This window comes from Peromyscus leucopus, chromosome 9 (assembly GCF_004664715.2).
Source record: "Peromyscus leucopus breed LL Stock chromosome 9, UCI_PerLeu_2.1, whole genome shotgun sequence".
Classification (NCBI taxonomy): domain Eukaryota; kingdom Metazoa; phylum Chordata; class Mammalia; order Rodentia; family Cricetidae; genus Peromyscus; species Peromyscus leucopus.
The window spans coordinates 530,243-557,449 of record NC_051070.1 but is presented as its reverse complement, the minus strand read 5'-3'; the positions used below and the strand labels follow the sequence as shown (position 1 = coordinate 557,449).

General features: G+C 38.5%; 1 protein-coding gene across 1 annotated transcript in view; it reads left to right on the top strand.

The window, feature by feature from the left end:
* Positions 1–27,207, top strand: part of Itgbl1 (integrin subunit beta like 1) — a 245,340-nt gene that overhangs the window by 102,994 nt on the left and 115,139 nt on the right. Inside the window, exons 3-6 of the mRNA XM_028868297.2 lie at positions 9,120–9,266; positions 16,122–16,244; positions 20,376–20,516; positions 23,040–23,180. Of these exons, the coding sequence (XP_028724130.1) occupies positions 9,120–9,266; positions 16,122–16,244; positions 20,376–20,516; positions 23,040–23,180 (552 nt within the window). The remainder of the gene's footprint in view (positions 1–9,119; positions 9,267–16,121; positions 16,245–20,375; positions 20,517–23,039; positions 23,181–27,207) is intronic.

Sequence of the window (27,207 nt, the reverse complement as noted above, 5' to 3'; positions counted from 1 at the left end):
GAAGCAAAAATGTGAATATTATATATATATATATATATATATATATATATATATATATATACACCAAATAAGCAATATGAAACATGAAAATTTGTTCATGTTCAAAGATAGCTGAATTTTAACAGTAATATTATTAGATCTGCTATGGAAAGTGAAATAATATACAAAGTACACACAGAAATGAAAACTCTTATAAATAAATGAAGGGAAGGAACAATTCAGTGGTTAAAGAATTGAATGTTGAGAATAAACAAAATAGAAAATTGCCACTAAATTGCACAAAATGTTGTGAGCAACATAAAAGCTGAAGATAATGGTGAGAACATTAGATAGAAGCAGGACACTTGCAAGACCTCCAAATGTTCTTTCAATCTTTATTATATGCAAGGAGGTGAATGGAAACTTGACCACTGAGGTGCTTGTGAATTACCACAAAATCCAGGATAATAGTGCAAGAAACTCAGCCCTGTCACATGAGCTGCACCTGTGAACATAGGTGTCTATATGTGTGTCCTTTTGGTAACATGTAGTCTTGAAGTACTCATGAGAACCTGTTTGAAAATCACGAATTAAAACTCATTGTATAAAAACAGCAACAGTGAAAGTATTGCTACATTTCAGAACTCTGAATGTTCTCAATACAAGGAGAGTTTAGGAATTATCACTGATTAGAGGATACCAGAACAACCAGCCCTTTATCATTAGGCAATTGTTCACAGTGACAATAAAATACCTCCTCTTGAAACAAGTCTTTTGTTGGCTTACTCTTTAAATATGTGTAGCAGCTACTGTTCAATGTCCTTTGATATAGTATGTATCAATATGCTCCAAACTCACACAAATGTAATATATAATACCTAATAAACCTTGCATTTTAGTTGAAGTTAGTTCTAAGAGTTGCAGCCAGGAAATAGGCTCCATCACATAGGAAGTGTTTATGTTTTTATACATTGAATTCTGAGATAATATTTGATTCCTAGAAGAGCTAAAAACTTTACTTCTTTAGGGCCTTCTTTGTGGCACTTTAGCCCAATTGCTGCATGGGTTCTAAGCCACAGAGTCATTGTTCATAATCCTGGGCCTATGTGTGGTATACTTGCTTATCAGTAGACATGAACCTTGTGATATGTATCTTGGGATTCAATTTCTCTACAAGATAAGAGATTTGAAAGAAAGAAAAGTGCTATCTTTCCTCATTTTCCCTCCTTTTGTTAAGCAGAGGAAAGTATAATAATTTTTCATTGATATACACAAATGCCTAATTGATTTAGAAATATTTTCAATACTGAAAACATTTTTATTTTCAGTTGGAAATAGTTACCGTACATATAAATGCATCCAATTTCTGAATTGCTCTAGGATGCCTTCTGTCTTAGGGTTTCTATTGCTGCGAAGAGACATCATGACCACGGCAATTTTTTTTTTTCCTGAGACAGGGTTTCTCTGTGTAGTTTTTGGTACCTGTCCTGGATCTCGCTGTGTAGACTCACAGAGATCTGCCTGGCTCTGCCTCCAAAGTGCTGGGAATAAGGTGTGTGCCACCACTGCCTGGCCCTTCCATGGCAACTCTTATAAAGGAAAAAATTAATTGGATGGCTTGCAATTTTGGAGATTTAATCCATCATTGTCATGGTGGGACATGGCAGCATGCAGGCAGACATAGTGCTGGAGAAGGAGCTGAGAGTGGAGAAGGAGCTACATCTTGATCCTGAAAGCAACAGGAAGTGGCCTGAGACACAAGGTGTGGCTTGAACATATATGAAACCTCAAAGCCCATCCCCATAGTGCTTCCTTCAACAAGGCCATACCTACTCCAACAAAGCCATGCCTCCTAATAGTATCACTGCCCATGAGCTTATGGGGGCCAATTATATTCAAACTACCACATTCCACTCCCTGGCCTACAATAAGCTTGTAACTATATCATAATGCAAAATGTATTTAGTCCAACTTCAAAAGTCTCCGTAGTTTATAACAGTCTCAACAATGTTTTAAAGTCCAGAGTTCAAAGTCTCTTCTGAGATTCATGCAATCTTTAAACTGTAATCCCCTAGAAAATCAAAATAATAATAAAAAACAGATCACATACTTCCAACATAGAATGGCATAGAATATACATTACCACATTACCATTCAAAAATGTAGGGAAGAGAGCTTAGTGAGGAAATACTGGACCAAAGCAAGACCAAAAACCATCTGGGCAAATTCCAAACTCTATGCATTGTAGATGAATTTCTAAATGGTCTTATTGAATAAAAAACACAGAGCCAAATAAAGGGGTGAAAGCCTTAGAGACTTGGGAAATAGGGAAAGCCACCAGCCAACCTTACCTCACCAACTCTGCAGCTTCCAAATGTGAGCTACTTCCTGTCTATTCACTCCTTTATATGCCTTGTTTTTCTGCCCTCTCATTGGCTTTTAGCCCAGCTACCTCACTTCCGTGTCACTGCCTGTCTGTAAAGACCTCCAGGTCTCTATGGTTGGTACTGGTAATAAAGGCATGCATCTCCTTTATTTTACTTTATACTTTATTTTATTTATTTATACTTTATTTTACTTGTATCTGTTTCCTAGTATGGCCTTCAACACACAGAGAGACCCTGTCTGATAAGTGATCAGATTAGGGGCATGTACTGCCTGTCTTTGTTTACTTAAAGTGGCTGGCCTTTTCCCCTGATCTCCAGGCAAAATTTATTTATTAAAGCACAAATAAAATATCACCACAATGCATCTCCATGTCTGATGTTAAAATGCTCTTCAAAACTCCAACTCCTTTCAGCTTTCCCTCTCTTGGGCTGTTTCCATTTCCTGTTAGCAGCTTTCCTGTGAAGGTATCCTAGCTCCATCCATCTCTGTCATCTCCATTATCTTGGCGTCTCCAATGAAATCCAGTCTTCACATTCACAGCTTCAAACATTGGCATCTCTAGGTCTCAATTAATAGACACCCCTGACACATGGCTGAACTTAGGAGTTTTCTTTAGTCACTGAGAGAGATTCTATAGCCTCTTTCTTCTATCCTTAAATCCAGAACCATGTGGCTAAAGTTGCCAAGTTCTGGTGCTTACTGGAGCTGGAACATGCTCCCCTCATTCAATTACATCTTCACCAGCTTTTTGTTCTCAATAGTTACCTTCACTGCCTAAGCTTGGCTGTCCTGGACCTTGCTCTACAAACCAGGCTGGCCTCAAACTCAGAGATCTACCAGCCTGTGTCTTCTGAGTTCTGGAACTAAAGGTGTACACCACCACACCAGGCTCTAAGTGTCTCTTTAATTCCTTAGCTAGGTTCGATTTTGACCTGAAGTCACTACTTCCTTTATTCTACCTCTTAATCTGTTTATCTCCTTGAATACAGGACTTAGCTCCATTCCACTTCCTGGTGCTCCTTTTCTCCTCATTTTTAAAAAATTATAATTGTTTGGCTGATGGCTCAGGCTTATTACTAACTCTTACAACTGAAATTAATCCATTTCTATTAATTTATGTATTGCCAAGTGGCTGTGGTGTTACCGGTCTGCTGGCATTTGCTCCTTGAGTGGCTGGATGGAGTCTCTCTGGACTCTGTCCTTCTTTCTTCCTGTATTCAGTTTGACTTTCCTGCCTAGCTATAGTCTGCCTTGCCATAGACCAAAGCAGCTTTTTTTATTAACCGATGGGAGCAACACATACTCATAGCATACAGAAAGATGTCCCATATCATTTCCCCTTTCCTGTCTAATCAAAAAGGAAGGTTTTAACTTTAACATAGTAAAATTACATATAACAAAACAGTTATCAAGCAAAAATTACACATTTGATATTTTTCCTTGCTCAGCTTGTTCCTTTTCATTATAAATCCCCATTAGAGTTGACACTAATAACCACACCACAGAGTCTATATACTACTGTGCTGTTTTGAAATTTCCTCTGTCAAAAGAATTAATCCAAAGCTCTTCACTTTAACCTAGGCAGACTCTTTGGACAAGGGCAAAAAGCAGCCACTTTCTTCACCAAAATATCATAAGAATAATCTCTAGGTAACATACTAAAATTCTTCTCTTCTGAAACTCTTGAGTCATCTCCTCACAGTTCAAATCACTCTTAGCACCACTGTCGTCCACGCTTTTACTGGTATTTCTCAATAAGCAGAGTACTTTACTGCTTTCCCAACACAAACTCCCAAAATCCAAATTCCTCAAAACAAAAACATGGTCAGGCCTATCACAGCAATACCACAGTCCTTAGTACCAACTTCTATCTTAGTGAGGGATTTTATTGCTGTGAACAGACACCATGACCATGGCAACTTTTATAAGGAGATATTTAACTGGGTGGCTTATTTACAGTTTCAAAGGTTCAGTTCATTATCATCACGGCATGGAGCATGGTGGTATGAAGGCAAACATGGTGCTGGAGTAGCTGAGAGTCCTACATCTTACATGCAACAGGAAGTCAACTGACAGTCACACTGAGGAAAGCTGGAGCAAGAGATCTCAAAGCCTACCCTCACAGTGATATACTTCGTCCAAGAAGACCACACCTCCTAACAGTGCCATTCCCTTTGGGGGGGGCATTTTCTTTCAAACCACCACACAGGATGTGTTTTGGACATATATGAGACCTCAACCCACCCCACAACAGTCACATACTTCCTCCAACAAGGCCATAGCTACTCCAACAATCAACACCTCCAAATAGTACCACTCCCTATGAGCTTATGGGGGTCAATTATGTTCAAACTATCATACTTTCTAAGGAACTCACCAGCAGTTCAGGGAGAGGATAATCCCTTCACATTGCCCTCCTAAAATCCATCAGGAAGTGATGAGCCAGAGACAGTGGCTTGATTACTCTTTCATAAAATCCTTTCTGTATCACCATAGGAGTAAAGAGTTAACTCACCCAGGAGACTAGGTCTCAGAGTTCTTCCTCGGGACAGAAGTATTGATTTCATATTTCACTGCAGGCTGTCTTCTTTCTCTGTAACTGACATCACCATGGCTGAGCCTGCAAATAATGAAAGGAACTTTGCACATGTTGTTCCCACTGCATTAGCTGGGTCTTATTTTGCTCTTCTCTGACATTTTTGTTTCGTGTGTTTGTTTTCTCTTGACTCCTTAGAACTTATTTGAAGGTCAATGGACTTGTTCTCAAATATGCTGAATTATTTATTTAAATATTGAATTTCAGAGTTATGGAAATTTAAGTTTTAGAAAAGAAACAACAGAACTGTCTATTCCGTAGAGTCAGGCTTGAAGGCTACTTTTCTGGCTAGGACTTGATGTAGCCATGGACTATCTAAAATCACCTTTAGACCTGAGAAATGTGAACCTGGTTCTAGGTCACATGGATTAGGGGTCACACTCTGACTCACAGAAATGTGTTATCATGATGGGAAAGAAGTTTGGAGGTGATTCTCTGAACAATGTAATACATGAAGTCCTAACATTTGCTTCTATAAACATGACATGCTCTTGCCTGGAAATAATGTCTTCAAGGTGGAATTTGGTAAGAAGAAATCATGCTGTAATAGAACTTGGGTCTCCCAGGGCCACTGTGAGGAATAAACTCCTTAGAACTTTGCTTCCACTGATGACACTTGGAGTCAGTTTGGCATAGATTATATCTTCCTATTCTGTATGTTTCCTTTATTTCTCTCTGTTTTTAATATCCTTCTTTAAAATTTTGTATTTTTAACTCACAAAAACTATCAAATGTTGGCTATCTCTAACACACATACACATCTTTAAATTAGGATATAAGGTGTTCCATGCAACGTAAAAGAATCATGGGTTAATCATTTTATTCTTGAATCAATCACTAATGCCATAGTTATTTAGCTTAGCTTCTGAGTAAATTCTACATCCTTTGCTGTTGATATGCACCATTTTTTTTATTGTGATTAACCATCAGAAATGTCTCAAATGAAACTGGAAAAGTAGCAATACATAAAGTTCACCTAACACATTAGTACCATTAAAAAGTCAATATAATGATAAGATTCTTTACCAAATGAAAAAAGCTTTCCACTTCAAGAATTTAGCTTAACAGTGAATGAGAAAAGAAAATAAAAGAAAAGGAAAGAGCATGATTGGTTCTGGGTTTCAGCACTTGAATGAAAAAAAATAAAAAGGAAAGGAATGTGATTGTTCCTAGATATTGTGGAGGAGAAAGATTATTTATAGATAGAAGGGCATAGACAGAATCAGGGACATCTGGGAGAGTCCCTAGATGTGTCCTTGAGCCCTGTGAGGAGATGGGGAGGTGAGGTGAGAGAGAAAAGGGGAAATCAGTTGTAGCAGCTAGGAGGCCTAAAGAGAGTAGGTGAAAGGGACCAGGAAACCAAAATAGTTGGATTGTACAGGGCAGGGCAGCTGGTGGAAGGGCAGCCCAGGTCCTGGGTTGGAGAAGGTTAGGGTAGGGTTGTATGCTAGCCAGGAGGACCCTGTAACAGGTAGGGACTGAGGGATGTAGGGAGGACCAGCAGCCAGTTCCACTTTGATATGTTAAATAGCCACCTCAGCATTTTGTCCCAGATTTAAAACCTAACAAACAGTTTTATAAGTAGACTGGATGTTGGACAGGCATAATCTCTTATGCAAGAACACACACACACAAATAAATGAATAATAAATAAATAAATAAATACTATCTTAAATATAGATACAAGTTAGATTTTCTTAAATAAAACTAAAATGTTCAACTAAAATCCAAAGGCAATATGAAAGCAATTCTTATTCTAAACAGAAAAAACACACAAGCTCTGAGCACCAATAGCAGAGGAAATGACTCTGCTAGGAACCACTCTGAGTTGGAAAGATGATTCATTACAATTTTCCCCAACATAATACTTCTGTTAGTTATTTGGGAATTTTGTACAATGCACATCAATCACATTTGATTTCCACTCCTCCCAGGTCTACCCTCCCACCCTTGCATACCACCCCCACCCCACCCCACCCAAAAAAAGAAAAAGAAAAATACAAAAAAAAAAAGAACACAAAGTGATACATGTGAATAAAATGAACTTAATTAGAGTTCTTCTGAAGATTATTTTGGATAAGTTCGATAGAAACAGAAACATGTACATAGACTGGATCCCATGAAGAGGAATTTTAATCTTCAGCCAGTCATAGGTTCACAGTCTGATGAACACAATGGGCAGCCCCTGATCAATGCATTCTGAATGACCTTCTGGATGCTCTCCTACCACATCAAAAGATTGCTGATATGAGGTTATATAATTTCAGACATTAAGACATAGTGCTATTATTATCTTGAGTATGTAGGAATGTGCTCCCTACAACCCATCAAAACTACTCAACTTCCCAGGCCCAGTTAAAGGTCAAGGGAGGTCAGAAAGTGTCATAATTTATTCCCAGAAGTTATAAACTATAGTCCTCCACACAAGGTGACAAACATTGATGGATGACTACCTCAGTAATTTCCATCATATCCACTTGAGTTTGAAATCTGTAAATCCTTGGACAAAGAATTTTATGTGATTTGAATTTAGGGCTGTCTGATGAACAGACAACAGAAACATTAATATGCTTTCTCAAATAGGACTTAATAAAGCCTGTATTCATAACCATTTAAATATCACAGCCTAAAAGCAAAATGATTGAGAACAGAGAGGACTGAGACAAACTAATGAGGATGTGGCTCTTCTCTTTTTGACTATGGATCCAAATGTCTTCATTAAGAAACACAATGCATTGCAGCCTACTACCTGTGGTGGGATGCCTCACACAGCCTTGATGCAGGGGGAGAAGCTTGGACTTGCCTCAGTTGAATATACCAGTCTCTGCTGACTCCCCATGGGAGGCCTTACCTTGTCTGAGGAGGGAATGGGCAGTAGGTTGGGGGGAGGATATGCTGGGGGGTGTGAGGAGGGAAGAGAGGGGGATCTGTGGTTGGTATGTAGAAATGAATAAAAAATTTGTAATTAAAATAAGAATCACAATGCACACTTTAATGTCTATGCCATTCCATGTGATAATTAATATATGCATAAAAGAAATATCAGGATTAGAACTAGGTGAGTGAAGGACACACGCATGCTTGCCTGGGGCAACTTGCCCTGGGTGGGTAGAAGAAACCATGGGTCTTCCCAATGCCTTCTGGTGCCAATAGGTTGGGTGCCATTATGGTGTGCAAATATATGGTGGGGTGTGGGAGAGAGAGGGGGCAGAATGGTTCATGTCCTGTGGAGAGGGGTAGATCTGAAGAGGTGAAGGTGGCAAGGAAAGGGATGATAAGGCCTGCCTATCACCTGGGACCATGATGATGTCTGGGCCTGGGCTGCTGCCAAGGGCCATGTCTGGTTGATGTCCATGACTCCTGTTATCACCAAAGACTATTTTTAGAATAGGGCTGCACAGAATTGGCCCACCCTTCACTGGCTGAAGTATTCTGTAAAGCAGGCCCTGCACCTTGTCTGGTCAGCACAATAGAGCTGACCCTGTGGACAGGAGTGGTGGTGGTGGTGGTGAACTGACCCCAAGAATGTCAACATAAGAGAGCTGAGCTGGTCTTGCTCTCATCTGCCTTGTGGTGGCATGGGTGAGGGAGAGATACCTTACCCACCTCCTCTTACCAATGTGGCAAGTGGAAGAGCTGGCCTTATGGACATGAGGATGGGAGACCTGGTCCTGCCTCTTATCAGCTGCCACACTCAGGAGAGTGGGTCCTGCACCTTGCCTGGGTAAAACAGTAGAGCTGCTGGGTGTGGGTGCAGGTAAGCTAACGGAGGGTGTGAGAGCAGAACTGGCCCCACCCCTTGCTGAGGGCAGCACTGGGTAACCTAGCCAGGAGCAGTGCTGGAGAGCTTGCACTGGTGTTAAGGATGGTGGAGAGCTGGTGAGGTGACCAACCCAGCTACCATCCAGGCCCAGAAACAGGGCTATGAGTTGACTCACCTCAACATCTATCCCATCTATGACCTGATGAAGTATATGAAGGGGCTGGTCCTGCAGATCCAAAGCTACAAAATTTCCATGATGTAGGGCAACAGTAGGATATCCAAGAGGAGTCCTAGCGAGGGCCTAATATATAGTATAGCAGAAGCAACACCACCCTTAAAAGTTCTTGGTTAAAAAAAAAATCTGAGTCTCACCAGATGTTGTTGATTTCTCAGGCCATGGTACTTGTGACTGCGGCAAGTGCAAGTGTGACGTGGGTTGGTCTGGGGAAGCTTGCCAGTACCCAGCCAAGTGTGACCTGACAAAAAAAATCAGCAACCAAATGTGCAAGAACTCTCAAGATGTTATCTGCTCCAATGCAGGTAAGAGCTAAATCCCTCTACAGTTCTTCATTAAAGTAATCAAATTTTGGATTTTAATGGAATTTTATAGATGTAGAAATGGTACACATCTGAATGAGACTACTTTTCAGTATGCATTTTAAAAGTGAAATTTAGATAAATTGATACAGAAAAGGATGTCATCTTGCTTGCTGAGTCTCACTAGTTTGATACTTTCCAGCTGTTTATGATACATCCTTCAAGCAAGGTATTCACCAGAAATGAAGCTGGGTGATGTTTTGTGTGAATGGAAAGCAGTGATGTTGAGTGCTGGATTAAAGTGTTGATTAACACTTACATGACTGACTTAATTATTTTATATTAGAGATTAAGAGTGCTTTGAATTTACACCTTAGTAGCAATGGAGCTAGAATTTTCAATTTGATGGAAGTTTCAGATACTGAGTATGAACCTCCTTGAGGATATAATGATAGCAAAGTTTTTTGTTTGTTTTGATTTTAGTTTTTTGTTTTGCTAAATATTTGTGTATTTCATAGGAGTTACATAGAAATATTGCTTAGGAGTTAGAGAGAAGCTGTTAAAATATTAGCAAAACCTCATAAAACAGAACAGTTGCAGTTTAGAGTGAAGTGGTAGTTAGATGCTGTAATTGTAACTAAATTGCCTTAGCACATGTGCACATGGAACCTCAAAGTCACTTTTTCTCAACTATATTGAACCTGAACATCCAAAGGAAAGTACTAAAATTTCAGTGCTCATGTGCTGCCCTGGAGGTTCAGCTTCAACTGTTTTGATATAGTGTGAGCTTTGGTTGCTGTTGTTTTGTTTTGTTTTTTCAGAGCTAGAAGATTTATTTTTCAGTGACTGTGAATGTGTGAATCATCTTCATTCAGTTAGTGGAGAGTTGTTTGCTGTCAGTTTGTTTGATATTCTGTTCTGATGGCTTTTTCTTGTTTCTACACCAGCAAGAGAGGTATTGCAAATCAGAAAGCTTTTTCAGCAACTCCACAGCAAGCAAATATGCATAACCAGCTATGAAGTGCAGCTATTTGCCTATCATCCTTACTTTAATTGTTGGTTTGGGTTTTGAGGCCATCTGTGTGATCAGATCCAGAGGTACAAGATTTGTTCCACATGGTAAAGGCAAGCCTTTGACTATTTAGACATACATCCCACCCCTGAAGCTTGCATTATTGTAAGCAGAGCGGGGACTTTTCCACAGTTTGATTGTGACAAATTGCTTAGTGTAGACTAAGCTCAGTAAGGTTATTTTGATAATGGAATCAGTGCTGTATGCAGAGCCAGGGGTGTTAGCATCTATTAGGCCAGAATGAGCAAACTGAGCAGTTAGATCAGACTGTGTTCAAGACAGTCTCTTCAGCTCTCTGCCTACTGCAGTCTTTTCTTTGCTCATAGTAATTCTTTGACTCATAGTCACCCACCAACACACACACACACACACACACACACACACACACACACACGTACAGACATACAAATAAAATATACATACAAACACACACACATACATAAATACACACACAAACACATATACACAAACACACACAAATGAATGTTATTGAATCTGAAGATATTTGAGGAAATATGACTTGGCACACTAATATTACATGAAAGAGAAAATATGCAGAATTGTCCCCCCCACTGGCTTAAGCCAAAGTCTTATTCTTTGGGTGGTCTGGAACTCACTATACAGACGAAGCTAATTTCAGTTAGCCTAAGATCAGCCTGCTTTTGCTTTGCAAGTGCTGGGATTAAAGGTGTGCATTAACATTCCTGGCACATTCCTATACTACAGCCATCCTCTTATTCTTTTTCTTTTTGAGGTGTATGTGGTTAATGTTGTTGTTGCTGTTTTGAATTTTTTGAGGCAAGGTGTCATTGTGTAGCTCAGGCTGGCTTAACTCTCTCTAGAGTCCTGATTAGATTCAAACTTAGTGTGGTCTTCCTGCCTCTGTCCCTAGTACTGGGGTCACATAATGGGCCATTATGCTCACTGTCTTAGTTAGAGTTTCTATTGCTGTGAAAACACACGGTGATCACAGCAGCTCTTATAAAGGAAAGCATTTAATTGGGGTGCTTGGTATTAGTTCATTATCTTCATGGCAGGGAGCATGGTGACATGCAGGCAGACATGGTGCTGGCTACATCTTGATCAGAAGGCAACAGGAAGTGGACTGTCCCATTGGGTGTGACTTGAGCATATAGGAGAACTCAAGCCTGCCTCCACAGTAATATACTTTCTCCAACAAGACCACACCCACTCCCAAAGACCATACCTCCTAATAGTGCCTCTTCTTTTGGGGGCCATTTTCTTTCAAACCACCACACCTACTGTCCATTTATCTATTTTCTTTAATGAAATGTTGCCCAATTTGACCTTTGTGGTGCCTTCTCACAACATAAATATATTTATTTATTTGCCCAATTCTATACTACCTACATCTAAAATTATTTTTTAAGAATTGTTCATAGACATAACTATACAAAATAAATGTACAAAAACAAAAAACAAAAATGGACTTGGTTAAACTTCACATCCACCCACCCTAACTCCCCCTGACCATGCCTCAGGTTAGGGGTCTAGTCAAAGCTATATTCATGTTACATGGCTTCCTTTTAATCTTGTTTTAGGATGCTCATGTCACTTACTTGAAATACAATTGAGATTATTCATTTGTTTACTTTTATTTTAGGACTTTTTTGTTAGCCTCTCTTCCATTTATTATTATTAAGTTTATAATATAGAGGATGAAGAGGGTCCAACGTCAACACTATGTAGAGGGTATACTCAGAGATTCATCACAGTCTTTAGCAAAAGAGAATCTCTCGCACCTGGGAAGTGTTAGCTTTGTAAGAAACTAATTGCTACTTTGGGCTTTCTCCCCCTTCCATCCCTTGTGCCACCCTCCCTCTTTAAGCATTATTTTTTGATGTTGAGTTTTGTGCAGGCAGTGTATGCACAGGAGTATGCAAGTGTATGTGCCTATGCAGGTATATAGAGCCCAGAACAATATGCTGGATATTTTGCCTTAGTGCCTTAACAGGATCTTTCACTGACTGGGAAGATTATCAATAAAACCATGCTGTCTGTCCAGTAAGCTCCTAGGACCACCTTTTTCTCTCTCCCAGTGCTGAAGTGATAAACACACAAAACTTTGTCTGGGGATTTGAACTCAAGCCCTCATCCTGTAGAGCAAGCACACTTACCCACTGAGCTATCTCTCCAGAACCAGGATTTTTCTTTTATCCTTCACATACAAGGCAGCAAGACCACTGCTATTTAGCAGTCAGCCTCTGCCACTCAACTCCACATGAGAGTTGAGTATTTGAGTCTTTTCTATTCTTTTCTCAACAGCTTAGTACTGAGTTTTTCTGTGCAATGCTATTTACTCAGTTTGCCTCCTATACTTAGGCATTTAGAGCTTCTATTATTTGGAAGTTATAAATAATAATCCATGGCATTATTTGGCTTATCTGCATTTTCTTCCTTTTGGAGATCTTACTATCAGGATAAATATCAGGAGCGAGATTCATAGGCCAAAAGGAAAAGTTGTACTCAAATTTACATTTAATGCTTGCCTTCACATTTTGTCTTGGTTTCCTTTGCCAATCTTGTTCTCACCCACTTCTCCTTTAACAATAATTTTCACCAGCCTATTTCATTACCAGCAACTCCAGATTGTATACTTCCCTGTGCTGGCTAGTTTTGACATGCTGGAACAGAGGGAACTTCAATTGAGAAAATTCTTCCATAAGATCTGGCTGTAAGGCATTTTCTTAATTAGTGATTGATGAGGGAGGTTCCTGCTTATTGCAGGCAGTGCCTTCCCTGGGCTGGTGACATTGCATTCTATAAGAAGGCAGGGTGAGCAAGCCATGAGGAGCAAGCCAGTAAGCAGCAGTCCTCCATACCTCTGCATGACCTTCTGTATCCAGGTTCCTGCCTTGCTTAAGTTCCTGTCCTGACCTCCTTGTGATGATGAACTATGATGTGGAAGTATAAGACAAATAAACCCTTTTCTCCCCAACTTTTGGTCATGGTGCTTCATCACACAGATAGAAAACTAAGACATCTCCTTTAGTAATTCTGTCTTTTCTTATAATTTGGTTCTCTGGAAGCAGCTTGGGTATAGAAGAGGAAGGGGAGATAACTCTTGTGGGGCATAAACTGAAAGGCATGTTTAGAAGGAACCAAGAACAAAACTTCCAGAAGCTTTCTCTTTATCAGAACCAGAAAGGTGACAATGTTCAGAGCAAGGTGAAGCCTCAGCACCTTAGAACAGAGGGAAGATTGGTATTCAACTCTGGTAAGTCATCATAGAGAGAACCAGCTTTGTTAGGCAGCAGGAAAAACTAGAGCTAAAATAATCAAGTACAAATCTACCAGTCCTAGCGTGTGATTGACTGGCAACCAAGAGTGAGATGTAGGATGACACAGCAGGAACACAGGAGTCTGGCACTTCTGCTTGGGCTCCCATCTGCCATGTCTTGGAGGCTCAGATGTGATTTCTGCTGGATGGTGAGACAGGAAGTCTCTAAGCTGTTGGAGACTTCCCACTCTGGTGAAGAATGGTTCACATGTGTGGATGGGAATGAGCCTGCCAGTAAAAGACATCAGTGAGGAGTCATGAAACTTGGAGGCAGTATCAGTTCCTGCCCATCTTTCTGGACGGAAAATGAGTTGTGTGTTTGCATCTCTCACCAAGCTATTCTCTGCTGCCAAACCATGGCAGGCTCCTGGTATTCTAGGACAATCTAAAATCCTTAGCCAATATTCAATTCTTTATCTCTGCCACATGTACTCATTATACCCTTACATCCAAACCCATAAGACTCTTACCTATTCTTTTATTTTTCACCATAATTATCTACTAATTTTTCTTATCATCACAAATCTTCTTGGCCTTTCAATTCACTTATTGGAATTTTTTCCATTTATCAGCAATAACTTAAGAATTGACTTCTTCCTAATGCCTTTCTCCTCTTGCGGAATCAATCATTTTTGTATAACACTTACTTTGAAACTGTTATGAATGTGTTTCTGTTGTGTAGTTTCTGGCTTCATATGTTTGTATTGTATATTTATAAAATATGGAGGTGTACATTTATATCATCTGCATTTTCTTTCTGCAAATCTTTGATTTATGTAATTTTCTTTATCTTATTATCTCCTATAGTACTTTGACAGAAGCATAATAGGTCACAAGAAAGCTTAATGACTAAATATGTAGGTGGCAGAGAAACAGAAAGGGGAGATGTGAAAGTAAAAGAGAAAGGTGATAATGAGGGAAAAAACAAATGAAGCAGTACCAAAAATTATAACACTATATTTTAAGTAATATTTATAAATTAAAATAAGTTTCAGGAAAAAATAGTACAAGAGAATTGAGTTTAATATATGTCAGATTCATAGGCGTTCCCTCAAGGTACAAAACAACAAAGTCAGATTCTGCAAAATTGCTATTTGTGATTTTATGAGAGGGGGCCTTACAGATAATAGCAAATTACAGGTGATTTGGTTAGCAGAAACATGAAGAAGGCATGAAAATAAGAATTCTGTCATTTGCTTCTCAGCACCCATTTTTCCCAGTTTCAGTTCATGTTCCATGTGACAACAAGAATTAACTAATCCAGATGTATGTCTTTTCTTGTGGCCCTTGTGAAAACACAGGTGTTGGAGATCCTTAGCATCAGCTACATAGTTTCTAGAAGTTTCTATCTAGCAATTTTGTTCATTTGATGCTACTTTTGAGTCCTATTGTATTTGTTCTTTAACCACTGAAGCTTTGCTTTTGTGTCTTATTTATTTATTTATTTATTATTCATCTATTTATCTATTTGACTTAGCTTAGCTCTCAGTTCTCTGCTACTTCCTCAGGACCCTCTCTCTGACCTCCAGGTCTCAGCTGAATTTCCTTGCTACGTGCTTTTGCAGCTTTGCACTTCTCTATTTATTTTGCCACACTTATTTCCTATGGAGGACTTGATTGTCAGTTGAATTTCCAGAGATTAGAGCCATCCTGATAACTCACAAATTCTTAGCTTTCATATGTCAGTTGTTGTGAGGCTCAATTCAAAATGGAAAACTATTTATTAGAACGGTTAGACATCTGACTTGTTAATATTGTTTCATTAAAATGTTACTTTCAGTAAAATCAATCTTGTGGGATGTAGTTAAATACTCTGGTAGGGTGAGTATGTGGCTTGTGGTAGATATAATGTTTCCAGGACCTCTAACATTCTCTGAACTGCTTTGAGATTCTGTTGAAGTCCCAAGAATCTGTGCCTAAGAAAACCCACTGTGGTCCTGTCATCCTCAGAACAAAAATGTCAGCTAATGCTGAGATGTGACATTATCAGGGTACATAATTTTTTCATTTGCACATTTATTAATATTTGCTATTTACTATTTATCTAAGTATTTATTATATAAACACTATGCTCCAATATAAGGTAAAACATTGAACAAATACTGGTGGAGAAGATGAGAAAGATTCCTTCAGTCAGAAGCTTAAAGTATTTTAGTTCCCTTGGGTACAGGTGATTAGAAAATATTCATTCACTACTTGTTTCAAAAGACACATATAAGAACCTCCATGTTTTGAGGGGGTCACACTGATGCTCATTAAACTACTAGAGGTCAACAGTAATAACTGTGAAGTACAAATTATAATTTCTGTGCCACAATAATCTAAAAATAAGTAGCTTGCCCTCTACCTCACCGTAGCCACAGATATGTTTAATTGCAACATTAAATTGGTTTGAGTTCTTTATCTCCTTGAAAGAAATATGGGAAAGCATCATTACTTGTCACTTCTAGTGTGTGACATTCTTCTCATTGTTTTATGGCTTTAGGTACATGTCACTGTGGTAGGTGCAAGTGTGATAATTCAGATGGAAATGGACTCATCTATGGTCAATTTTGTGAGTGTGATGATAGAGAATGCATAGATGATGAAACGGAAGAAGTATGTGGAGGTATGTATGTTAAGTATGTGCAATGTAAAAGCCCCTGTTTTTCACCCATTTCATTGTATACTTTCCTTTATATAAACTTCTCCTCCAATTTGGTTTGAACCTGTGTTTGGAAAACCTGTCATGTAAGAAGAGTTAAATGAAGGCCTTCAGAGTATTCTAGAACTATTTAAATGCAAAACTAGATTGCCTCCAGAGGTGAACATTAGTGATGCAACAAGCCAGCAGCACAACTCTGAAGTAGTTCTATTAGAACAGCATTTCTTTTGCTCACATTAGCTACTGTTGTTTTGTGTCTTATTTTTTCCTTATCTCTTAACTGTATTAACTTTATTCTCTTTCTAAATCAAAAGTCTTTAGACAGTTCCATGCCCTATTTTATCTCCTCTCTTAGCACCCACTACATGTAGATAATACTCTCCTGACATTTTCTGTGTCACCATCATTCAGTAATTTTTTTCTCTTGAATTAATTCTTTCCCATTCCTTATTGTTAAGGGATGTAACATATACTTTATATGCAATATATTATGTCTTATGATACACAAAAGAATCACTCTGCAATTGTATCTACTCAAACAGTGGGAACAGAGACATAGGTAACATGATCAACATGTCCAGGGCTATCCCACCTCTACGATACCCTCCTGATTGGTGTCTGTCAACACTAGAACTGTGTTTCTGACCCTTCACCATTCACACCATATGCCTGCCCTAGAGTTTCCAGCTCCCTGAGAAGAGTTACTTCTCACCACCTATCTTTTAGTTTCCTTTCTGCTCCTCTCATGGCAAACTCTTGCTCAGAATGTCCATCTGCAATTTTGGCTGGCACAATGAAATGGTAGTAGACAGCAGTGAGTGAGAGTCACTAACTAAATTAACTCTTCTCTGCTGTTTCCAAAAGGATTTATCCTACTTAATCTGGTCTGGCATATCCTAGCAAGATCAGGGATACTAGAAACCAGAGGTATCAGAGAGCTTTGGGAAGCCATCACAATCATAAGACAGGTTGCCAATTTCTTAACACCATTGTGGCTTCCAGATAGTCTTGTAGTGTTATCCAAATGGCCTTATTTTAAACTGGAATGACCTTTGTCTCTGGTTACCTGCATTCATAACCAGGCTAAAACAAATGCAAGGGAAACTCTTCTGAGCCACTGTTCTAGGCCAGACTGTATTTAAAACATTTTTGAAAAGGTTTTGGAGTTAAATTATCCACAGAAATGATGTATTTACAATCTGGATGTTTTATTTTCAGCTGATTATCAGAAAAGTAAAAGAGAAAATGTTTGGGGACCAATGAGTTTTGATATACATCTCTGAGGCAAAGCTTATTTATGGTTGTATTCTATTTGTACTGAAATGTGATTTTAATTGTATATTAATAAATAAAGTTGCCCAGGGGTCAGAGCTATTAGAGCCATAGCAAGAGTGTGGCGGTGGTGGCACATGCCTTTAATCCCATAGATCTCTGTGTGTTCAGGGATACAGCCAGCATTGGAGACATACGCCTTTAAGACCTGGAGGGCTGTACTTATAAGCAGTGACAAGGTAGTCATGTGTTTGGGTTTACAACCAATGAGAAGGCAGAACAGAAAGACTATTTAAAGACATACACACAGGAAGTAGCTCTCTTTCAGAGAGGTAGGAGCACCGCAGGAGGTAAGATTTTAGCTCTGAGCTCTGACCTCTTGGCTTTCTCTTTTACATTGGTTCTGTGTTTCTTATTTTAATAAGACAGTTGGTTACATCCACAGACATGATGTATTTACAATCTGGATGTTTTATTTTCAGCTGATTATCATAAAAGTATAAGAGAAAATGTTTGGGGACCAATGAGTTTTGATATACATCTCTGAGGCAAAGCTTATTTGTATAGTCAAATTAAAAAATAATTTGAATCAATAAAATAGGATATGTTTAACTTTCAGCTTTGTTACTTGGTGTTTCCATTTGTTTGGAACTTCATCATGCAGCATCTCTAACCACAGTTGCCAGCATCCAGTAACACTCTGTGGGAGTGATGCTGCTCAGAATCCTGGAGTTTTCCATGTGTCATTCACATAAAAACAATCTGTTGAGAAAGGATTTTATAGTCTATCATTGATACTACATAGAAAAAAGAGATTTTCCTCTATCCGTTTATATATACATTATATTTTTTGCCTAGGATATGTGTTATCCTGAAGCTTACATTTTATTTTAAGATTCTTCTGTTGTCTTAAAGTCTTTTCTCACCCTTCATTTGAATTATTTTCCGTATCTTCATTAAAGTGTAGATTTACATGAGTTTTCTTTCCTACTTAACCTCCTGTCCTTTTTTTTGACAATAGATTCTTCTCTCATACAATGCATCCTGACCACAGTTTCCTCTCTCTCCACTCTTCCAGCTCCCTTCCCTTCCCCTCTTCCCTAGGCCTACCCCCACTCTGTTTCTTTTCACAATTAACCCCTTATCTTAATGATTATTTTTATACAAACCCTTTTTGAATATTGAATTTCATAAATATTCTAAGAACCTCCATATGGACGTTTATTTTAATAATAAATCATTAATAAAGGATACCATAATATTACAGTAAAAAAAAACACCAGTAAGCAATTAAAAAGTAGCCAAGTAGACATGTTTCCATGGCCATCCCAGAATTATGGCCCTGGAAGAAGGAAAATGAAGAATAAATGCTTTAGTGAGAGTCTCACAAAATATAAACTTTTATGATTAAAAAAGTCTATAATAGAAAATAAAGAGGACATTCATCCATGTTTGAGTGGGATAATTATAAAGAGAAGAGCACATAGAAAATGAACTGGAAGGTAAGTAAATATTTTGGAGCCGTTTGGAGAGGGTCAGCTAGACATTCAGGATGGAAATGTAGTGATCGCAGTTCGTTGCAGATGGCTTGGTGGGATGTACAAGAGAACACGTAAGATTATAGCAAGGTGGCCATTGTAGTGTGGCATTTTGGCACATTCTTAGCTCTCATTTGTATTCTCTTGACACCAGAGTGGGAGTTTGATTGTGAAGCCAAGAATGCATTGTATTTTATTGATTTACTTTGGAAGTTTCTACATGGTGGAACACAATAATGTGTGTACCAGGCTTTTCCTTTTGGGGTGTCAAACAGCTCCCAAATCATGACACGGAGACTTTTTTTTTTTTCTTTTTTTCTGAATGCTTGGCTTAGCTTAGGCTCATTTCTGGCTAGCTCTTTTACCTTAACCTCTTTCTGTTTATCTATATGTTGTTGCCTTGGGGCTTTTTGCCTTTCTTTATTCTATATGTCTTTCCTTCTTACTCCATGGCTGTATGAGTGGCAGGGTGGCTGACCCCTAGTATCTCCCTCTCTCTCCGCCTTCTCTCATTCTTCCTGAACCTAGATTTCTCTTCCTCTCTATTCTCTCTTCCTGCCAGCCCTGCCTATCCTTTCTCCTGCCATTTGCTATTTGCTATTCAGCTTTTTATTAGATCAATATGTGCCTTAGGCAGGCAAGGTGAAACAAATGCAACACATCTTTACGTAATTAAACAAATGCAGCATAAACAAAAGTAACACGCTTTTACACAGATAAAGTAATATTCTGCAGCATGAACAAATTAAACACATCTTTCCCTAGTTAAATAATATTCCACAACACAACAGCTGTGGGACACTGTAGAATGAAAAGATGAAATATTTCCTCTAGTTTGAGAATGCTTCAGCCATGAAAAAAGAATATCTAAGTAAATATGCACTACTACTTTCTTAATGGCTGATTTCAAATGAACAATTTTAATGACTGTTTCAAGAAACATCCATACAATGAGGCTAACATACATTCAAGTAATGCATATACTTCAAATGGTAGAGTAAGGGACTTCAAGAGTCGTTCTTGTCATTTCTTTACAAATGCTTTTTTTCTTAAATCACTTTCCTTGTAGGCTAAGGCAAAGATACATTGGCTGCCTTTATTTGTATAATTATACATATAAAAGCTCAACTGGGAGAGAAAAATACATAAATTGATTATTTTCAGTAAGGATCTGGGAGCCCTTGATATTTTCAAAGGCAAAAAATGATTTTGAAGAGATAGAAAGTTAATGCTGCTTTGAAAAGTTGCTTTTTTCCTCACTGTATAAAATTCTTTTTGGGTAAAGGCCATGGGAAGTGTTACTGTGGAAACTGTTACTGCGAGGCTGGTTGGCATGGAGATAAATGTGAATTCCAGTGTGACATCACCCCCTGGGAAAGCAAGCGAAGATGCACATCTCCAGATGGCAAAATCTGCAGCAACAGAGGTGTGTCACTCATACATGTTACTACGTGACTGGGTGGTGAACAAAGTTCATCACTGTTAAGACCTCATCTCAATGTATATCCTTCAGTGTGGGAGCATCATTATTCATAATCACTTTCTTTGCTAGAAATCCACATTGACACCAACAGTCTTTTTGTTCTTCTTTACTGAATAGATAAGGAAAAATAAATTTGCTGTCATGCTTTAAGCTTTTCTGAGAAAATAGTCAGCATGAGGACTGGAATTTCTTTGGCATCTGTCCAAAACTGGTACAGCACAGCTAAAAGGCAATTCCTGGAGATGCTGTGTTAATGTTTCTTGACTAACAGAACTATCTACAGCATGAGTGTTTGATTATCCAGAGGGTTGTCAGACAATCCTCCTGTCTTAATTATTGGTAATGGAAGGCTTGACTGAAATGCAGAATTCGTATAAATGAACTTAACTTCTGAGTGCAATACTAAAAATGTATTGAAAACAATAGATAATAGAAACCTTGTAACAAATAGCTCCATGAATTGTAGACTGACATAAAGCAGAAATTTTAAATACTTATGCATATCAAATATAATTTATAGTTATTAATTGCTGGCATAAAATCAAAATAAAAACATTTTATTAATGTATTTTGTGTGCTCGTGTATATATGTGTGTGGGTGTACGTTTGTCATGGCATGCCTCTGAAGGCCAGAGAACAACATGTTTTCTCCTACCATGTGGGCCCTGCAATCAGACTCAGGTGCCACACCTGGCTGTATATGCCTTTACTCACTGAACCTTCTCATCAGCACAGTTTAAGTGGGGTCATTTGTTTGTTTATTGCAAATACCTGATTTTTTCCTTCACTGTGGAGGTTGATAAAAGAGAGCCATGCTAGTTTTTCATTGTCTACCTAGTGATAAACAAGTGGCTTTTTTTGCTTTCTTTAAAACCATTAAAATAGAAAGCTATAAGCTTTCTTTTCAATTTCTATAAAGGTGCAAGTCATTTTAATAGACTATGTTCATATGTTCACAGGGAAATCATTGACACAGTGTCTTAAATATTGATAAATAGAGAAAGAGTTAAGAGTCTATAGAAGATGGAAGTCAAAAATCCTGGGCTTACCACAAACAAGAAAGAAAAAAAACAAGTGAAACACTGTTTACGTGAATGAATTGCTTCCCACTACAAATCTCAATAACTTACTTTGTGTTCATAAGCATGTCTCTTCTGCCTAAATTCTTTGTATCTGATTGGCTTCATATCCAACATTTGTAGTATATACCCACATCGTCAAAGCCTCCAGATCATACTTTATTGTCAGTGATAATCTAACATCTAAAATAATTTTAACTCACTTTTATGGTCTCACCCCCAGCTCTTAGTAATATTTGTTTGCGTGGTCAGCCCTTGTCATGTTTATCACTAATTCTCTGTCTTTACCTATCTTATGTTAGGTATATTTACACTTTACGAGTTAATACCTAAGAACTGATTATATGTTTTTGCTTTCTTTTTTTTTTATTTTACTTTGCTTACTTTTGCTTTCTACGTGCATACATATGGATAACTCCCTTCTACTCATTTAGTCTTTTGGGCATTTCTAGGCTGTTTTGGTTCCAATACAAATTTCAGACTTGAATGTATTTAAATATATTTCATTTTTTTCTTTTAATAATTGTGTTTCAGATATTTTGGATAAGAACAAATTTGTTCATATCTTAGGACTTTATTTTGTAATTTAAAGTTTTAGTCAAATTGCTACTTATTTTTATTTAAAGAAGCAATGAAGAAATTTATTTCTTTTAGTTCCAAATAATTTGCCTGTTACCTACCTAAAGATTGACACTAACAATCTATGCAAAGAAAATATTATTGGCAATTAAATGCTTTCTAACACAAAATCTCCCACCTGCACGGTGACACTTCTCAGTTCTGTCTCAAGCTACTTCTCTAATCCAGCCTCATCTGACTTAACAAACTTGAATAGTCTTCCTTCATAGGTGTCCAGGACCCTACCATCCTGACTTGTCATCATACTCAGTTTCCTTAGATTCTAACTCTAGGGCTGGCTAAAGCATTTCCCCTTCCGGGTATATCCACACTTCCTACTCCTAACACTTCATTCATATACCACTTCTCCAACTCTTAAGTCATTTATATCTTACTGCACAAAATGTTGGTAATAATGATTTTTGAGTTTGCTAGTTCTTCTGTTACTTTTACCTTCACTTTTTGTCAAATTATTTCTAAGTTTCTTGCAGACAAAAATATGAATTGTTTTAATATTAACTTTGAGAGAAATTAACACAATGCTAATGGCCTATCAAATAATTTCACATAATTATAGATAACTTTTACTTATTAAGAAACCTCTGCAATGAACTTTAGATGGTTTTCCCCTTCTTAGAATATTTTTATCTAAATATATTTATTTTGAAATATAAAAGAATCAACATTTTAAATAATAATTATGGAAGATGCTTTCTTTATACTTTTTGTTTTGTCTGGATTGCCATAACATTAATTTCTTCTCATCTAGGAACATGTGTTTGTGGTGAATGTTCTTGCCATGATGTTGATCCAACTGGGGACTGGGGAGACATTCATGGGGACACGTGCGAGTGCGATGAAAGGGACTGCAGAGCCGTTTATGATCGGTATTCTGATGATTTCTGTTCAGGTAAGGTCGCTCCTGATTCTCCTTATCTCGCAGAATCATTCTGAATCTCACCTATACAGAGAAGCTGAACTTGGATCTCTAGGCTTTCTGTATTTTGCCGTGCTCCTTTCAGTGATGCATGCAACTGTGGCAGGGTCCTTGCTGTTGTTCCCTTTAGGGGAGGGGGCCAAGTAGGCGCAGAATCAAACCACACAGACTTTGCGAGAATGTCAAACAACAAGCTCAGTTTACTCAGGAAGAGGCAAGCCTTATATACCCTCCACCCCACGCTGGGGGGGGGGGGGAGGTCTGATGAATATGCATCAGCTGATGTGACAGCTGCCTCTCATTGGTCCAGGTCATCTCCAGATCATGTTTCAGCTGCTGTTGCTAAGACCATCAGGCAGACCCAAGCTGGCTCTCAGAAAGTATCTTTTTTACTTGTTTGGGGGGTCTGGCCTTCAAGCCCCTTAGGGATGAGTCATCCCACATGCAACCTCTAGAGATTTCAGACATTCTGCAAAGGCTCAAGATGAAACCCACCTACATTCTTAAAATTAGCCTGATCCCTTGCTGAGGAGATCCATTAGCTCCAAATATTTGTTCCATTAAACTCTGAGACTGCAGAACTAGCAGACATGCTGGCCATCAGCAAGAGACAGCAAGAGAAACACATGCCAGAAGTTAGGACAATCCAGTCTTGGGGATGATATATTCATAAACTGATGGAATTTTACTAAAATTGCTCTATTGTGAAATGTAGAATTGAATATGTGTTAATGACCCAAACATTTTATATTTTAAACATTTATGGACCAAATACTGTATGCCAGTTTGTGAGTTGTGTCTTGGGTACTGAGTCCAGCAGTGAAGGAAGTAAACATGTCTTGGGACTTCACAGAGTTCACAAAATACAGACCAAGAGGAAGAAAATATCTGGGGACTAGAGAGATGACTCAGTGGGTAGCAGCACTTACCATATAAACAAGAGACCCTGAGTTTAGTTCTCAGAACCCCCCCCCCAAAAAAAAAAAGCTAGACATGGCTGTCTGCCTGCCTGTAACTCCAGCCTAGTTCCAGGTTCGAGAGACCCTATCTCAAAGAATAAGACAGAGAGCTATAGAGGATAATTGATGTCCTCTTCTGGTCACCATGCATACAAGAAAAGGAGTGTGCACCTATACACATGTATGCACTCTTCCAGAGTGAAGTTGAAGATTTCAAGCTCTTTTGCTTAATAATCTGGAAGACAGAGTTATTTTATATATGTGTGCTTCTTTAATCTGACTGCTTGGTTGGTACATGCAGGTAAAAAAAAAAAAAAAGCACTCCTCTGGTTTCTGGAACATTTGCCAGCAAAGGGAGATAAAAAAGCTGTCCTACATAATCATGACTGTGTAACTTCACAGGCTGGGGAAAGCCTGCTTCCAGAACATTCTCCTGCAGGACTCCCTCCTCTGAAAACCCCTCAAGCATCAGAGCACATTTTACTCATAGTCTTTTGAGAATTTTTCTGTTATTTATTATATAATCTGAGTGCTTTCCTGTATCATCAGTGTCACTATATTGGTTATTTTTAAAAGCTTACAGTTACTGAGTGCTTTTTATATGCTAAGCATACATGGAGGCTGTGGGGACAAGAGCTTGTTTAGCAGTCTAATTATGGAGATATGTCTATTCACAGAGGTAGGCATGCATGGCAAGGTGCTACTGGATCACAGATGTGGAATTCTGTCTTAAATGTAGGCCTTCAGATAATGAAATATAAAGAGGGCATCCTAGACAGGAGGGGGGAATATAATACTCACTTGGGACAAAAGTGAAATGACGAGAATGTAGGGAGAAGGAAGTAGATCACCAAGGGGAAAGCTGGCTTGCTGTAGAACAATAATGTTATATGGTCAATGGGGAGCTTGTGATGTATGTAGACAGAAGGCTGCCACCATCATCGCATTTCTAGCTTGGTTATCCGAGCAAATGCTGGTGCCATCTACAATGGTTGGTTATAGAAGGAAATTTTCACATTTGTTTTGGGACATTGTGAGACTAACGGCAAGCCAAAGGTGTTAACTTTTTAAATCCTACTGAATGTGGAAGAGGCTAAAATTGAGAATTTAAGGTTGTGAACATTGAGTTGGAAGTTAAATTATAATGGGGTTCATGAAACACCATTGAGTTTTTAATGGTTTCTAGAGGCAAACACGAATTATAGACTATATAAAATGAGAAGACAAATTAAACGATTAAATAAGGTGTGTGTGTGTGTGTGTGTGTGTGAGAGAGAGAGAGAGAGAGAGAGAGAGAGAGAGAGAGAGAGAGAGAGAGAGAGAGTTTATGACATGCTGATATGATGGCCACTCTTCTTTTTTCATGATTTCATTCTCCCTTGTTAGATCCATATGATCTTGATCCTGATATCTGAATGGGCTTGGTCATTCATAATTACTGCATTGTAGTGATCATTCATTGTACTGTGAGCTGGTCCACTCCACACTCTGTGGAGATTGATCAATAGGTGAAGGTGAGAAATGATTCCATAGTTGACCCTTTTAGCCTTTCATAAACTCAGGTCCTGTGGTATGTTGCTCAGGCTTAGAGCTACCCTCCTAAGCTAAGCAGGTGGAGTGTCTCCAGAAATTCATTTTTTCTTAACTTAATCTCTTTACTCCCTTCTGCCTCATTTCCTTTTTCCTCCCATTTCACACTCTTTTCTAACCAGTAGATTCCAGGGAAAGGTGGTTGAGTAGTTATGGCTCCATGGCTGGTGGGATTGGAAGTGGGAGAGAGAGAATGATTCATCCTTCATATGTGGTTTCATGTTGTGGGTGCAGACAGAGGTAGGAAGAAGTGATAGTGGTCTACTGTGATGTGGCCCACAAGATATCAGTGTGTAATTGTGTTTGAACATGGCCAGTGTGGCTTCCACACTTAAGAAAAGAAATTTGAAAAGAAGAAACTCACATGAGCAGAGGTCCTTACTTGGTCAGACACAGAGTTCTGCAATTACAGCTCATTACATTTGATTTTTGCACCAACTCAGGAAGGGAGACATTACCTACATTTTAACAGAAAAGGAAATAATTTCATGGGAATTAAGCACTTTGACGGTATTCACCCTGACATTGTTATCTAAAAATACAGGTAGCCCAAGCACTCATGTGATTTTAGTCTGCAGCAGATGCAAATGCTGTCATTCAATTTTACTGGGTGAGAAGGAACTACACTATGGATGCCTAAGTTCTTACAAAGCTCAGTTTTTTTTTTCTGAACTTCATGATGACCTAGGGCAGGCATCAGTTGCTGGAGGATTTCTGAATTCTGTCTGTACCTGTTGAATTATTTGTATTATGTCGAGTACCATTAGATTGTGCAGATTTCCTAATTACCTCTTTCAACCATAGTATAGGAAAGATGGTATACATTTGATTTTCAAGTATGCCAATACCTTTGTGAGATGACACAGAAAGAACCCAACATCAATATGCTCCCGAGATTTCTTCAATGTAAGAATGTGAGAATATGACTGAGCTGACAAGGGTGTAACTGAATGTCAATACTAGTACTATCTACGCTAGTTGCTTTACTCAGTTTCTTTCCTGATTTTGAAATAGTTTTTTTTTTTAAACTTTTGTTTTATTCTGTCTCTCTGTCTATCTGCCTGTCTGTCTGTCTCTCTCTCTCATGTGTGTGTGTGTGTGTGTGTGTGTGTGTGTGTGTGTGTGTGATGTGTGTACAAGTGTCCTTGGAGGGCAAAATAGAGCATTGTATCCTCTGGGACTGGAGTTGCATGCAGTTATGATTTGCCCAACATGGGCACTACGAATTGAACTTGGGTCATTTCAAAACACAACAATTTCTCTGAACTACTGAGTCACCCCTCCACCTCCAAGATTCTGAATGACTCCCCACCATTCTATTTCCCAAACCTCTCAGTTAGAACAGTATACTCCAGGATGGCCTTAACCTTTATCCTTGTTCAATATACCAAATTGATGGAAGCATAAGGTGGGCTGCATTAGTTTAGAAAATGGGATAGTATGATAAAACT